General features: G+C 39.3%; 1 protein-coding gene across 1 annotated transcript in view; it reads right to left on the bottom strand.

The window, feature by feature from the left end:
• The window catches only part of LOC126249020 (ATP-dependent helicase brm-like), a 285,958-nt gene that overhangs the window by 222,141 nt on the left and 48,620 nt on the right, over window positions 1–15,197 (bottom strand). The window contains exon 5 of the mRNA XM_049950621.1: window positions 4,382–4,598. Within this exon, the coding sequence (XP_049806578.1) occupies window positions 4,382–4,598 (217 nt within the window). The remainder of the gene's footprint in view (window positions 1–4,381; window positions 4,599–15,197) is intronic.

Here is a 15,197-nt window from a genome sequence, read left to right as displayed (position 1 = left end):
GCACCTAAAACACCTGACAGGAGAAGTAAAATAGGGCTTGACATCACACCTATAAACCACGATCTTAACTTTCTCAGGTAGAGCTCTTCAATTGAAGGCTAGGATGAAAGCTCCAGTATCCACCTTATTGTCCTCAGGTCCTCTCTGAAAACAACAAACAAAATGTACTCCATACCCCTACAGGTTAGCATACACTTCATCTGTTTGTAGTGTTAGGTCCCAATGGAAGAAGACACCTTGAATCCTGTTGAATTTGTGATGAGAAGAGATGGTAACTGGTATATCTCTGAGCTACTTCAGGACTAAAGTGCCTGTGACTGGTACGCAATCAAAGGTTTGATCAACAATGATCCATTGCTCACATTCTCTATTGCAGCAAGTTCTACATTTTTACACCGATAATCTGCAAGCCACTGTATGCTGTGTTGCAGACTTACGTGTTGTTCAAACCTACCAGTAACAAATATGGCAGGCCAACTCCGAACTGCTCTAATGTCCTCCTCCAATCTGACCTGGTACGGATTCCAAACACTCGAAGTATTCAAGAATAGGTCACACCGGCACCCAATATGCGGTCTCCTTTACAGATGAAGCACACTTTCCTAAAATTCTCCCAATAAACCGAAGTCAACCATTTGCCTTCCCTACTACAGTCCTCACATGCTCATTCCATTTCATACCACTTTGCAATGTTACGTCCAGATATTTAAATGACGTGACTGTGTCAAGCAGTACACTACTTATGCTGTATCTGAACATTATAAGTTTGTTTTTCCCACTCATCCGCATTAACTTACTTTTCCCCACATTTAGAGCTAGCTGTCATTCTTCACACCAACTAGAAATTTTGTCTAAGTCACCTTGCATCTTCCTACAGTCACTCAACTTCGACACCTTACCGTACACCGCAGCATCATTAGCAAACAACTGAAGATTACTGCCCATCCCATCGGCCCAATCATTCGTGTATACAGAGAACAACAATGGTCCTATCACTCTTCCCTGGTGGGCACTCCTAATGATACCCCTGTCTCTGATGAACACTCGCCATAGAGGACAACATACTGGGTTCTATTACTTAAAGAGTCTTCGAGCCACTCATGTATCTGTGAACTTATTCCATATGCTCACTCGTACCTTCATTAACAGTCTGCAATGCTGCTCTGAACCTATCCTCAATATCTTCAATGAAAGCCAGTTGCTTCATGTTGCAAAAGGTTCTCCAAAAGTTCTGGAGTATACCAGGAACTGGGTGAACTGTCCACTTCCATTTCTCCTTGCTTGACTCTCATCCCACGGCACGGCCGAAGACAGAAAGACCACAGGATTGTCAGCTTCTGAATTAAAATCTTGCTTCCTATTTGCTGAGACAGCTGCGTTGGCATGGTCAACAGTAAAGGCGAGTCTGATCTATTACACTATGGATATTGATGCCACTCACTCTAATCAAGAGCCTGTCCCCACAGGTGCCACACTCCCTAGGCAAAGGCTATTTGGCATAGTAACCGTTGCTTGGAGCTAGGAGCCCTGGATTGGATGGGCAGCTACTTTTCAGTATAGATGTGGAAGTTACAGTGTGATCCCTGCATTGTCAGGGGGCTACAACCATGAGGGTACATAACATCTCCCATGAAAAATTGGCTACCATGCTGGATTTAGAGTGTGAACATGAATTCACACTAGTAGTACATGCAAAAGATAACAGTGCACAGTAAATATATTGTGCATCATTTACAGCGTCCATACCCAAACAGCTCATACCTCTGCGAAATTTAGAAAAGTGAAGGTCAAACCTTTAGATGAGGAAAGGAGACCATAAGTGATTAAGCCAAAAAGATTGCTGGAAAGGTTATGAAATGAGCTAAACCTGACAGGTATCCTAATAATAACCAAGTCATAACTGTAGAAGCAGGACTAGGTATAAGACTCCTCTTACGATAAGCAAGGAATCATAGATTTATTACAGCCCCCAACACTGCAAGAGAGTAGAATTTGATGTTATTTGCATTACTGGATAACTATGTTGCTATTTGTAGATGCAACTTTATGGTGTTACATGTTTGTTTTGTGAAAAATTTCCAAATCATTAAGTTTGTTCTTGTTTGTCCGGTCTGTGCATCTAGCCCTGCACTGCAGGGAAACCTCAGAACATACCAACATGGAAATAGGTGTATGAACATTAGACTGCTTGGAAGAAGATTCAATGAAAGGGGTCAATCATCATTTGACAAAAACACATGACGACACACATCAATACAGTGGTTTGTAATTTTATATTCACTACACAATTTACTTTTCAAGTACAATTATTTGAAACTTCAGAAAATTTTTACTTGTTACAGTGGAAAACATCAAAATAAGACTCTGACACTTTATCAACCTTCCTTCACTAACTGCTTCTGGGAAAGGAAGTCTGTGTTATTTTCAAAGTTGTTATAAAGCTGTAAGTCATATATACTTTCTACTTCAAATGTCCAATGACATGTTTGTTCCTCATAGTGGCTTCTAGAGACATTGTTAAATTTGCACAGGGATCAAGATGCAATCTGCAAAGCACATCAAATGTACAGGAACACCTATCGGACAGGCAGTACTCCACATCAGTGTCCTCGACAAAATTTAAATGTCAATTTCATCTCTTCAAGAGTTAAATTTCGAAAAATCATTTCACAGTTGGTGGATTAGTTATACCTAGGCCATTAAATAAAGTATTCCATATTGTGAGAGGTGAGAGCACAAACCACAACCAGAAAAAAGTCTAGTAAACATGGGCACTAATATGAATACCTCACACATCAGTTTAACTGTAGTTTCAGATGTTATTGCCGTTAAGTATCTATGTCAGGTTAATGACTAATGGGTCATGTAGTGTTGCCTGAATGAAAGGCAGCATTAGCAACACCAACAGCAAACTTACAAAAAAAAGCTGACCAGCACTTACTAAATTAGTGCCTTCCTCAGGGAGAAGAGAGGGACACGTCAGGAAGGTCAGAAAGAAGTAGAACACTGACAACAGCCTCGCAGTACACTTACTTCCTCATGAAGTTTGTTGTTAACAGTCAATCATAATTTGAAAACAACAGTAATGTTCATGATTATAATATCAGAAGGAGAAACGACTTTCGCTATCATTTCATTCAACCATAGTGTGGAACAAAAAGGACTGACACTCAGCCCCAATAATCTTTGACAACCTACCCACTGATGCAAAGAATTTAACAGATAGTAAAATTATCTTCAAACACTAAATGAAACCACATTGTGTGTGTGTGTGTGTGTGTGTGTGTGTGTGTGTGTGTTTTTGGAAACGCTTAAGATAGGTAAATGACCAGCATGTTACCACATTTTCGTTTAGAAAGTGTACTGTAACTGTACAACTTACTTGTACCACATCGTAGTCAGATATTGCAATTATGATCCATGCAATATGCAAATAGCTGCAACTGACACCTTCCCCCTTATCCCCATAACAGGTACACCCATCTCATCCTAGAGTCTGAGTGACTTGCCACTCATTTCTTATATTCCCGAACCTTACCTCCTCCTGCCCTGAGGAAGGAACTAATAGTTCTGAAAGCTAGAACTAGTGTTTTTACTTTTAAATTTGCCTGTTAACAATACTGGAGTTTCGCCTACTGAAGGTATACTGGCCACCTTCGTAACTTTATATCTACATGCCAGATAAGTACAAATGCCTTACAAAATCATAGTAGTTAGCTCTTTTTGCTCCAACTGTCACACCCTAACATCACTTCAAAATATGGGTTGTTCTGAGGATTCTGGTGTTCAGATCCAAGATGCGCAGTATATACAATGAATATGAGGAGGTAGAATCAAGATGTAATGCAATATTTCCTATTCAAGCTCAAGAAAACGAAGTCTTGCCATGTTACTTCTATTTACTGCAACTATATATCAGAGTGATTTAATTGTACTACTGTGACTGATTTCAATTATACATTCTCCTCCATTCGTTTTCTTGTAAAAGTATGAACAGCTCCAGGCATAAAAGTTTACTGTGCAAAATACCTTCTCTAACCAATTCTCAAAATCACTGTCTAATAATTTAAGATATGCACATATGCACAACAGAGAGAGATAAAAAATGGCGAAGAGTGGGGGGGGGGGGGGGAGACATGTTAATATAATTTGTGGTATTCACTGGTTCTCCAAAGTAGTCTATACAATGCTGAAAAATGATCATGTTATGAATTATTTATATATTGTGCACACAGTAAAACTATCACTCACTGAAACATTCTCAGTAGATATTTAAACAAATTGTATTTTGCTGCCTTACACTAAATTAGGGTTACAAGTGCAAGGCTTCGCAATTTCGTATAATGCAATGATGATTGCTTTACAAAAGGATTCAACTAACCTGCGTTCACGCTCAGCTGTTAAAAGTTCAGGTGGTAATTTTGACGGCCTTGAAACAGGAGTAATACGATTTTGTATCTGTGGTTGCTGTGGAATGGATGGTGCAGCACCAGTATTAGTGTTAGTGCTGGTAACATCAGCACACTGAACATGGCTGGGCCCAGCAACTGGTCCAAAACTACTTGAAGCTTGTGAGCTTAAAGGTGTAGACGAAGTACCTGTGATAATCAACGAACATAATGCTTAACAGTACCACCACACACACACACACACACACACACACACACACACACACACACACACACACACACACAGTCACAACATCACAATTATGGCGTATACAACAAGACTCTATGACAAAAATAATGACTACATTTTAAAATTTACATAAAATTTCAGGCAACATTTACCCTACACTTAAGAACTGCAACAAATACTGCTAAAAGACATATATAGGCAGGAAGTTTTGAGTCAGATTTGGGCGTTTAAAGACGAACCACTTGCTCAGATTGGACAAGGAAGGGGAAGGATATCAACCCTAACTAAATATACATATCCTTATGTTCAGAAAATTAGGTGATACACAGATATTTCTTCAAAGGAGGCATCAAAAGTGGCACATCTTGTAACCAGCAATGTAGATTCATATCCCTGCTAGTAGTGGACACTCCAGTGAACTCCCAGTGGTAGAAAGGCCACTAGTGAAGGTTTTAATGTCATACACCAATTGAGGTGTAACGTCTGTAGAGCTTTTTATGTGCGTATGAGCAACAAACACCTGTCAGCCAGAATGAAAGACTACAATCTGTGGTCAAGGACAAAGATAACACCCAGTGCAAATACACTAATGTACTGAACCCAACATGCTTGACTTCACTGGCAGCTTCACAACAAGTTTCGTCCGTTTTCCATTCCCCCTCCCCCCACACTCCTATCTTCCCCCTTCCACCACCGCCGCTGCCGCCGCCATCTCTGAACCGTGAAGATGAAAATTACTCATTTCACAGCCTACCTAAGACCCAGATCTCCCCCTTCCACTATGTTTCTCACACAACTCCACTAAGCTATATCCAAACTGCTTTCTACACATACTTTTTCCTGTGTTCTACCCTTCCCTCTCTCTCACTCCACCCCATTCCTCTACTTCCATGTGTGCCACATGCAGCTTCCTATCCCCATGCCCTCATTCCCTTGGTGCCCTCCTTATCTTATCTCCCCCCCCCCCCAGCCATGCTGCTCCTGAAACAACCTATCTCACTCCATCTAGAGTGTGTGTGTGTGTGTGTGTGTGTGTGTGTGTGTGTGTGTGTGTGTGTGTGTGTCAGGGCTAAGGACGACATTGTCCAAAAGCTTAACAATGCATTGGATCGGGTTTATTTGGGAGTGGGGACCAAACAGTGAGGTCATCAGTTGCATCAGATTAGGGAATGATGGGGAAGGAAGTTGGCCATGCCCTTTCAAAGGAACCACCCTGGCATTTGCCTGAAGCGATTTAGAGAAATCAAGGAAAACCTAATCAGGATGGCCGGATGCGGGTTTGAACTGTCATCCTCCAAAATGGGAGTCCAGTGTGCTAACCACTGCCTCACCTCACTCGGTGCTTAACAATGGTTTCAGCCTTTCTTTATGGATCTGCCCAGTACTCAATGTCTCAGTTATATGGTACATGGTTACCTACATTCCTTCCAGGATCTCAAAAGACAAGACACATGGCCAACACTGGAGTAAATGATATGCCTTTTTTTGTTAAGATAACACATCTTCATTAAAAGTCAACATGGGTTATCTTAAGGAAAAAAAAAGCAAACACCCTTGACTAAATGTAGGAAACTGGCATCATGGATGGTGCAGAAGATTTACTCCCTGTATGGCATATACCACATATGATTAATGTAAATATAATAAGAGACACTGGAGTGTGCATCAAAGTATAGAGACATTATTTTTACTGTACTTCATACGTGAGTAGAATAGAACAAAGTCACTAATTTTGGTCTACAGTGCCTCCAGCATGCACAGTAGATATAAATCCACATACCTTCCCCATAAGGCTTCTTACCTACACTAAAATGTTTTCATCTAAATTTACACAATACCAACATGCATGTGACAGAATATTACAACTTTTGATTAGTTAAGTCTTTGTTACATATTAATTGTACTTAACTAGTACAAACATCCATATGGCACTTTCAGTACACTGCGTTCATGACTTCACAGACAGGTCAACATAAACTGGATAATTTGTTCCCCAAATTAAGACACTGAATGGAACACAATCTGTTGCTAGTTTTCCTTTCTTTTAGGGAGAACTATTATCCACAATCTCTGATGCCTGGAAGTATGTACTGCTTAATGTGCCATGGGTACTGCTGTTCTTTTTCCACCTTCTTTGTTCCACTCGCAAACAGTGTGTTGAGAAAAACTACTGTGGGAAATGTTTTGTTCATTTGGGCCTGTAGCACAGTATACACCAGATAATCAAATTATGATAAAGAAGGTCCAGAACAGCTGCAATGTAATTATCAGTCTTTATTTTACAAATGATCTGTTTTGGCTTTCACTGCCATTTTCATGTAATCTGCAAATACAGTGTTGGTGAGATCATTTATGTACATAATACATAACACAAAGTATATACTGGCTGCTTACCTAGGTCAAATATCCAACAAAATAAATGTATTGTTCAGAATCACAAATATACTGCTAGCCTTTCATATTATCAACCACCTGGAATAAAATTATATATCTACAAATATAAAAAAAATCATGTGTAACAACTGCAATAACTTCTACATCGGCCAAACAGGATGAAATTTTATCATCCAATTCAAATACCACGTCAGAAATACTTACAATAATCAAGTGAGCCTCCTCTTTCATCTGAAAAACCACCACCACATGGTCAATAAAATTGAAAATGCATTGCAAATACCACATAGGATAAAAAAGGTCTCACTATGAACATTTTTAAAGAATCAGAAATTTATATACACACGAGAAACTATCCAAAAGACATAGTAAATAACATACAGATTTTAAGCATAAATTATAACCTAGAAAACTTTATTGATGTACTGGAACATGAGAAGGATAAAACTAAAAACAAATAACACACGACAACCAAAGACAGCCTATGTCAAAATCAAACCAGTTGTAATATCATCACTGTTATTTTCTTATACTCTGTAAACATGTATCATCCATCATAGTAAGACAACTGCCAAATTACTGTCAAAACATTCACTGCATAAGAAATATTACAATTATGTATTTTTCTCAGCAACTGAACACTGTCAGTAACATGACAGTTTACTCTTGATGTAATATGGATTTCAAGTTCACCTAGACCTAAGTACCGATACGCAATGAACCAAACATGCAAGGTGTAATCATGTACATAAATGATCTCACCAACACTGTATTCGCACATTACTTGAAAATACCAACGTAAGCTATAACAGATCTGTCGTGAAATAAAGACTAATAATTACAATGCAGCTACTCTGGGCCTTCTTTATAACAACTTTGGGTAAGCCTCCATATGACCTCTACTTTCTCAAATTTTCTCATTGCGATTGTTTTTTAAGACATAGTTGTGAAGAAATAGTTATGTTTCCTGGATATTCTTAAAATGCTCATTCTTATAATTTCAGCAGTAAATTTCTCAGTGATGCACAACACCTCTCTTTTAGTGTCTGCATTGGAGCCTGCTGAGCAAATCCGTGCACTCTCTCTCTCTCTCTCCTCCCCCCCCCCCTTCCTATTAACTCAGCCTTATAATGGTCCCAACCGATGAGCAATACACAATGACCAAACAGGTTTCACACACCAGTTATTTTTACATTTTTGTAAGATTCTTCCACTGAATCTCAACCTAGTGGTAGTGGATCTCTTTGCCCATTTTCATACAGTATTTTACATTTATTATGTTCAGGCTTAACTTTGAGTTCCTGCACCAGTCATCAATCCTGTGCAATTCTTCCTGCATTTCACTACAGTCTTCCGATGTTGTAACCTTCCTACCGACAGCAGCATTGTCCGCAAACAGCCCCATCAAGTTTCAACATTTTCCACATCATCATTTATTCTGAATGTATATCCAAAATCAAGAAAAATTTAACACAGAGTGTATACATGAACAAGGAAAAAAATTCCCAGATTTTCCCGGATTTCCCGGTTGAAAATACACTTTCTCCCAGGTGAAAATACACTTTTTCCATGTTAAGTGACATACTTTTCCTCGGCACTGTAAAACTTATCAATCCTTAGAATGTTTATGGTTTTCTACACAGACGTAGAATTTGCCAGCATTTTATAAAATGAAACCCAGGGGAAAAAAAAACACATTTTGGAAAGATCTTTGATGTGCAGCAACATGTACGCTGCATTTTTTCGTGTTATGGAGGTATAAATTCGAATTCCACCAAATGCTGCATGTTACTTTCCGAAGCAATGAAATTGAGACTGCGATGCGCTTTTGTAAGCCAGTCATAGCTCATGTCACGTGATCTTGCCAGCTGATGACAGCATAAGACACGTGATTTAGTCAACCAATAGCAAGATCACTCTTAAGTAGCACAAACACAAAAAAGAAAAGTTAGTGGTTTAAATTAATATACATAGTGTTGCTACACGCAAAACAAAGCTTTCACAAATAATATTGCTCTCGAAGATTAATAAGCTGCAAGAGAAGCTCAGCTTCCACATATAACGCTGATCTTTTTGCGCGTGTTACACTTTAAGATAAATCACACAAATGTGCCAGTAAAATTTTTATTAACGATGTAAATGTCTGATCTTCTGGGCTCAAAATTCTTCTAGATGGTCGTCCTCAAAGTGTTGATTTTTAAATGAGAGTCAAACGCTCTGTGATTTAAGAAATTCATCGTACATTCTTGCACATAGTTCATCTTGCGTAAAACGAAATTTACTTTGAAAGTAACACTTTTCAAACCACCATTCGCAATATTTTCCCGTGACCTGTTAGAAATTGGTTTGTTTCAGAAGTTGCCAGAGAGCGCCAGATAACAGACATCACTGCGCCTGTGCAGCTACGATGACGCAGGAAGCCCGCATGTTCGTACGTGTAAAACATTAAAAGATCTTGCATTATGTCATAAAAGAAACAAGACATCAAACAATATTTCAAGAGCATCGGAATTTCGTGAACCATACTAAAATGCATAATTCGGCTTAAAGTGCACAATCGTATGTCCAGATTCTGATGTACATTTTCTTGAGTACCACTACTATATTATCTCATGTTTGGTTTTTTATTATGGCATAATGCCATACGAGCTAGAAGATGGAAAACGTGCACCTGAAATGCAGCGAAGTTGAAACTAGCCAACAGTGTGAAATTAAATTGACTGCCTCAGCGCAAAAGATTAATAAAAGCCAAATCTCTTTAGCAAACCGACAAAAATAACTTCATTGTTTTGCAAGGCAGTTAATGTTTGACTGTCAGAAAGGTGGAAATAAAACCTGAAACTAAAAACATATTTTAGCCTTCCGTAATTATGCGAATGTATTTTACTTCATTTGGTAGCTCCCGGCCACAGAAATCTGTTTTGTTTTCATTTAATGTGAGGGCAATAAACGAAGAGGAAACAGCAAAATCACTAAACGTGAACACAGGTCACGTGGAGACTACCCACCTCCCCACTACAACTCAGACTGCTCTGTGCATCATCAGCCCCAGATCTACGATATTTCCGAACTGGAGCAATTTAGATAGTGGCACCCAGCCACTCATCTGTAGCCAGAAGCGGGAGAAGGTACTACTAATACGTGACTCAACTGTGCATGCGCAAGAGCCCGCCCGCAACTGCTCAAATGAATCTAATATAAACAGCTGTCACGTCACACTCATCGGAGGCAATTTGTTGTTAGGAAGCACTGCATATTCTACCTAAAGCCTTTGACACACTTTGGTTGGCAGACGCTTGTATGAGCACTGTGTTTTGTTGCTGTATATGGTGCATTTCCTTTGTGACTTAAGTTTTATATTCGTTTCCCCCCCCCCCCCCGCCCCCCTCCCCCCCCTCGTTCATGTTTTGTTGCGGCAGCATTATTCTGCAGAAGTGGGATACAGTAATATCCTTCATTAGAGTGTTGGTTCTTAGCAGTCAAAATCACAAAAATTTAACTGGTAACTAAAACAATGAAAAATTCCCAGAATTCTAAAAAATTCCCGGGTTTTTCCCGGATCTCCCAGGTCATATACACCCTGTAACAGTTTCTTTTTTGTTGTAGTTGGCTTAAGTCCAAAGACTGGTTTACTGCAACTCTCCATACTACTCTATCCTATACAAGCCTCATCTCCGAAGAATTATTGCACCCTATATCCTTCTGAATCGGCTTACTATATTCATCTCTTTGCCTCCCTCTATGATTTTTACCCCCCCCCCCTCCCCCCATACAACATAACGCACCCATGCACTCATGCACATGCACACACTTCTCTCCAATACTAAAGCGGCGATCCATTGAGGTTTCAGAATGTGTATTATCAAGTGGTCCCTTCTTGTAGTCAATTCATGCCACAAATTTCTTGTCTCCCCAAATCCATTCAGTACCCACTCATTAGTTACATAAACCACCCAGTCTTCTGGAGCACCAGATTTCTAAAATTTCCATTCTTTTCTCATATAAACTGTTTATCGTTCATGTTTCACTTCCATACATGACTACACTCCAGACAGACACATTCAAAAAAGACTTACTAACACTTAGGTCTATATTCGATGTTAACAAATTTCTCAAACAAATAATTTTAAATGGTTCACAAGGCACGTGCACTGCCTTGCTGAAATGTTCGCGATGTCAGTTTCCATCTCCAGCTTTACTAAAAAATAACATTTAAATAAACTTCTTTTATGAAACTTTCTTTGTCGTTTTCTATGTTGGTGCACCATATGCAACTCTTTGCATACAATACTCAGAAAGTGAAGAGTGGCACGAAATTTGTTTCTGGCAACAATGGGAACATCCTCTGGATTATGTGTGAGGCACCAGTCATCCTCTGGTTGATTTTTGTGCCTGCCGCAAAAATCTTTGTCAGAAAATAATCAGATTTGTCTGGCATCACCATTTTCCAACAACCAAAGAACTAAGACTCACTGTTTTGCCCTATTAGTCTCAGAAAACATAGGATTTGTTTTGAAGATCCTCCTTAGAAGTTCTATGGGTTGCTTGCCCACTTACACCTAGAAACTTCAGCAATGATCACCATGATTAATTTGGATTCTCCTATATCAATGCTGAACCTTGAACACTGGAATATTTATTTGAGTCTACTAAAGCCAAATTTTTGCCAGAACAACAAACTATGGATTTCACGTATTTAAAGGAGCGAATTATGTCTGATGTTGAGGGCCCAGGACAATGGTCTTCAATAATTTCAAATCTTTTATCATAGCCTGCACTTCATTTCAACATCTTCACCATTCAACTGTTAACTACCAGTAATTGATAGAGCACATTGCCAGTAATTGCCTCTGGTGGAAGAACAACGTGGGGGAAATTTAAATTTGTTCTGACTTTGGTGATGCATCTTGTAAACATTAACACACTCTTTTGGGGTAACCTAAACTTACCATCACATCTGTCAAATACAATCATACACCTGGTCAGATACTCACTAAGCTATTATTTCGTTTACTAAGCAACAGTAAGAAACTGTATCAAATGCTTTATGCAACTCAAGGAACACTGTGTCGAGGTTGGGTTTAGTAAACTCTCTACTGGAGGGGTGAGAAGCCATTCTTTTGCCATCAGGATGGCATGGTTAATTCCCACCTACGTATTCCAGGTTCAATCAGTGGTTGTGGAGAATGCGAACCCATCAGTAAGACATCAACAGCTGTACTGAACTCTTCATTAACCATAAGCTTTCATATACATTGCCGGAGATGTAAGACTGACCTTTGGCTCATACAAAAGCAAGGCTGCTCTGTGGTGCTCAGTCCAGGCTGTGATAGTGCTATGTTAGTGCTGCTGACACTGAGTCAGCAGGGATGAAGGCAGTTGGTGACCATGGCAGCAAAGCTAGGTTATGTCGCAGATTGAAGCCATAGTACTGGACAGTGGGGTGAGCGCCTTTAACCCTAGGTCCCAGCGAATGAGTGGCAGTTGGTGACCTTGACAGTTATCTAATGGGTATTGAACATGAGGAGGATCCTGCCATCGTCTCACCCTGCATGTCAGGTTGCTGCAAGGCCACTGTAGTAATATGGCAGGTGGCCAGTGATCCAGGAATGCCACCAGCTGTGAAGTAACTCCCGCAGCAGGCACTGAAAGTATGTCGTGCCAAGTCATAACAACTGCATCAAACTGGACATCATTGTCTACAGCACTCGAGATCTCATAAATGAACAGAGCAAACTGAGTTTCGCAAAATCTCTATTTGCAGAATTCAGTTGAATTTTACAAAGGAGATTTTTGTTCTACAAACAGGTCATAGTGTGTGTGTGCACTTCCGTCAATGGCCCATCTTGAAATTAGAAATGGTAAGAAACACACACGCACACGCACACAGATGTGGCACTACGGGCCAAAACAAAACTGTCTAGTAAATATTGGCCCTAAAATGTATACTTTGAGAGCTCTGAGTACTTGTCCCATATTCTTATAACAACAAGTCCTATGAAAAATACTGAAAGTACGAAGTACGTTAGAGTAAAGACAAAACTTTTCTCTGGCATAAGCCATAAGGGCCACATGTGTTGGGCTACAGGTAGTGGCTTGGAAGTTCTATAGAGATAAGAGATAGGTTATTTGACAGAATTGTCGAAGTGAAGGCCTTAGACAACAAAAATAAATTAGGTAACAGAATTAATGAGACAAGGTCCTTAGGCAATAACTACAAGACAAGAGAACACAAGCTGTAGAAGAGAAGGAGAGAGGGCCTTGTGGTGAGGTCTACAATACGTCATGAGAAGCCAATGAAAAGCTTATGACAAATTCAATAACCACAGACGGACAGACTTCTTAACCGCTCCAAACAGCATTTGAAGGATAACTGAAGAATAATGAATGAATATAGCCAATATGTGAAGCTTTAGACACTGCGTCATGTCTGGGACTAGTAGGGGTTAAGGGAAAAGGTGAACAAAGATTCAGACGAGGGTTTCAGTTTGTAGACAGAACAGTGTTAGTCACTCTGTACAAGGATTTGACTTTTGCATGAAGGCACCTCAGCTAGGTAGGTTAAATTTGCACTCAAGATTCAGAATAAGCTTCAAGGTTAATTATTCCTTTTGAGTGCTTATTCTCTTCGTCAGCCTCCCATCTCCTACATCCACATCAGAAAACAAGCTGTACAGAGGAAACGAGAGGGGCTTGTGGCAGGAACTACAATATGTCAGGAGAAGCCAATGAAAGGCTTATGATGAATTCAATACCCATATAAGAAACCTATGTCAGACAATCATGTTTGCTTTTCAGTTCGATCAACCAACTGAATTGCCTGTAGCATGAACCCTTTTCACTCAATCCCTGACAAAACCCACACTCGGGACATGATGTGGTTCATCTTCACTATTGTGAAGCACATCTCTTCTACTCAAGCACTTCAATATTATGAACAACTTACAGGCTGTACGAAACAAATGCCCACACATCTGTCCACAGATAAAGCATGCAGTGAACATCTGTTCATAGTTGTTACTGTAAACTGTATTTACAGCTCTGGGTAATTGCAATGCATAAATCAGTTCTAACGGAACCAGATTGAGTTGAGATAAGGATGTGACATGCTTTTACATTATAGTTTTATCTTTGGATTTCCAGCACAATTGAAGTCTATAATACCACATGGGAAATGGCAGAGGGTTGCTTCCATTTGCCAGACCATAACAGAAGATCATATCTGCCATTTACCATGTGGAATAAAAGGCTTCCATTATACTGGAAGTGCAAAGCATTTTACAAACTTAACACAATACAACCTGGTTTCATTAGAGAAAATGTACGCACTGCATAGTATCATACTACATAACTGCGTCACCATCTACCAACTGGAAATGAAGTCAGAAGTATCTGACTTTAATTGTTCCTGCAGAAAACTGTATTGATAGTGTAATGCCTTCAGAAAGAGAGCAATACAAATGAAATAAAAATACATTTATCAGTGTAGTTACCATAGGTTTGTCTGAGCAAAATGTCAAAGTGTGTCATAGATAAATGAAAAGCAGCTAACAAAAACAATGCCACTAACAGGCAAGCTATATTCAACCATGCTGATCAATGCCCCTGGCGTTTAACAATTTAGAGGCATTTGAAGGTTTCTATTGTATAAGACTTACCGTGTGGCTGATATAATATTACGGCAACAACAGGAAGTAAGAATGTTTGGTGATGTAATATTATGTCACACCCATTTTGACAGTTTTCCATGGCATGATATGTATATTTAAAACAACCACAAAGTGTGATCATTCTACAGGCTTTGTAGTTTTAAAAACGAGCAGCAGCAGCTTTACTGTAAACATTCATCATTACTGAAACCGTTGGTATTGTCACCTGCTTTGTAGGCTTCATCTGACATTAGATTTCTCTTTGATTCGTGCATTTTGTGTGCTTTCTTGTTGATTTTGTGATTGAAATGTGTAGTGAATAGGATAAACATTTGGAGCGAATTATTTACAAAGTCCTTGATGAGTCTTCAGATGATGAAAACTGAGTATTTGATGAGGATTCAGATTACACATCAGCTGAGAACAGTTGTACGTCAAGATCTGTTTGAAGTTGAATTGCAGTATATGTTTATCATATTATTTGCAAGGATTTTGTTGATATGAAATATTCTCCTG

The sequence above is a fragment of the Schistocerca nitens genome, chromosome 3 (assembly GCF_023898315.1).
Source record: "Schistocerca nitens isolate TAMUIC-IGC-003100 chromosome 3, iqSchNite1.1, whole genome shotgun sequence".
Classification (NCBI taxonomy): Eukaryota; Metazoa; Arthropoda; class Insecta; order Orthoptera; family Acrididae; genus Schistocerca; species Schistocerca nitens.
This window is presented reverse-complemented; position numbering and strand designations above follow the sequence as displayed.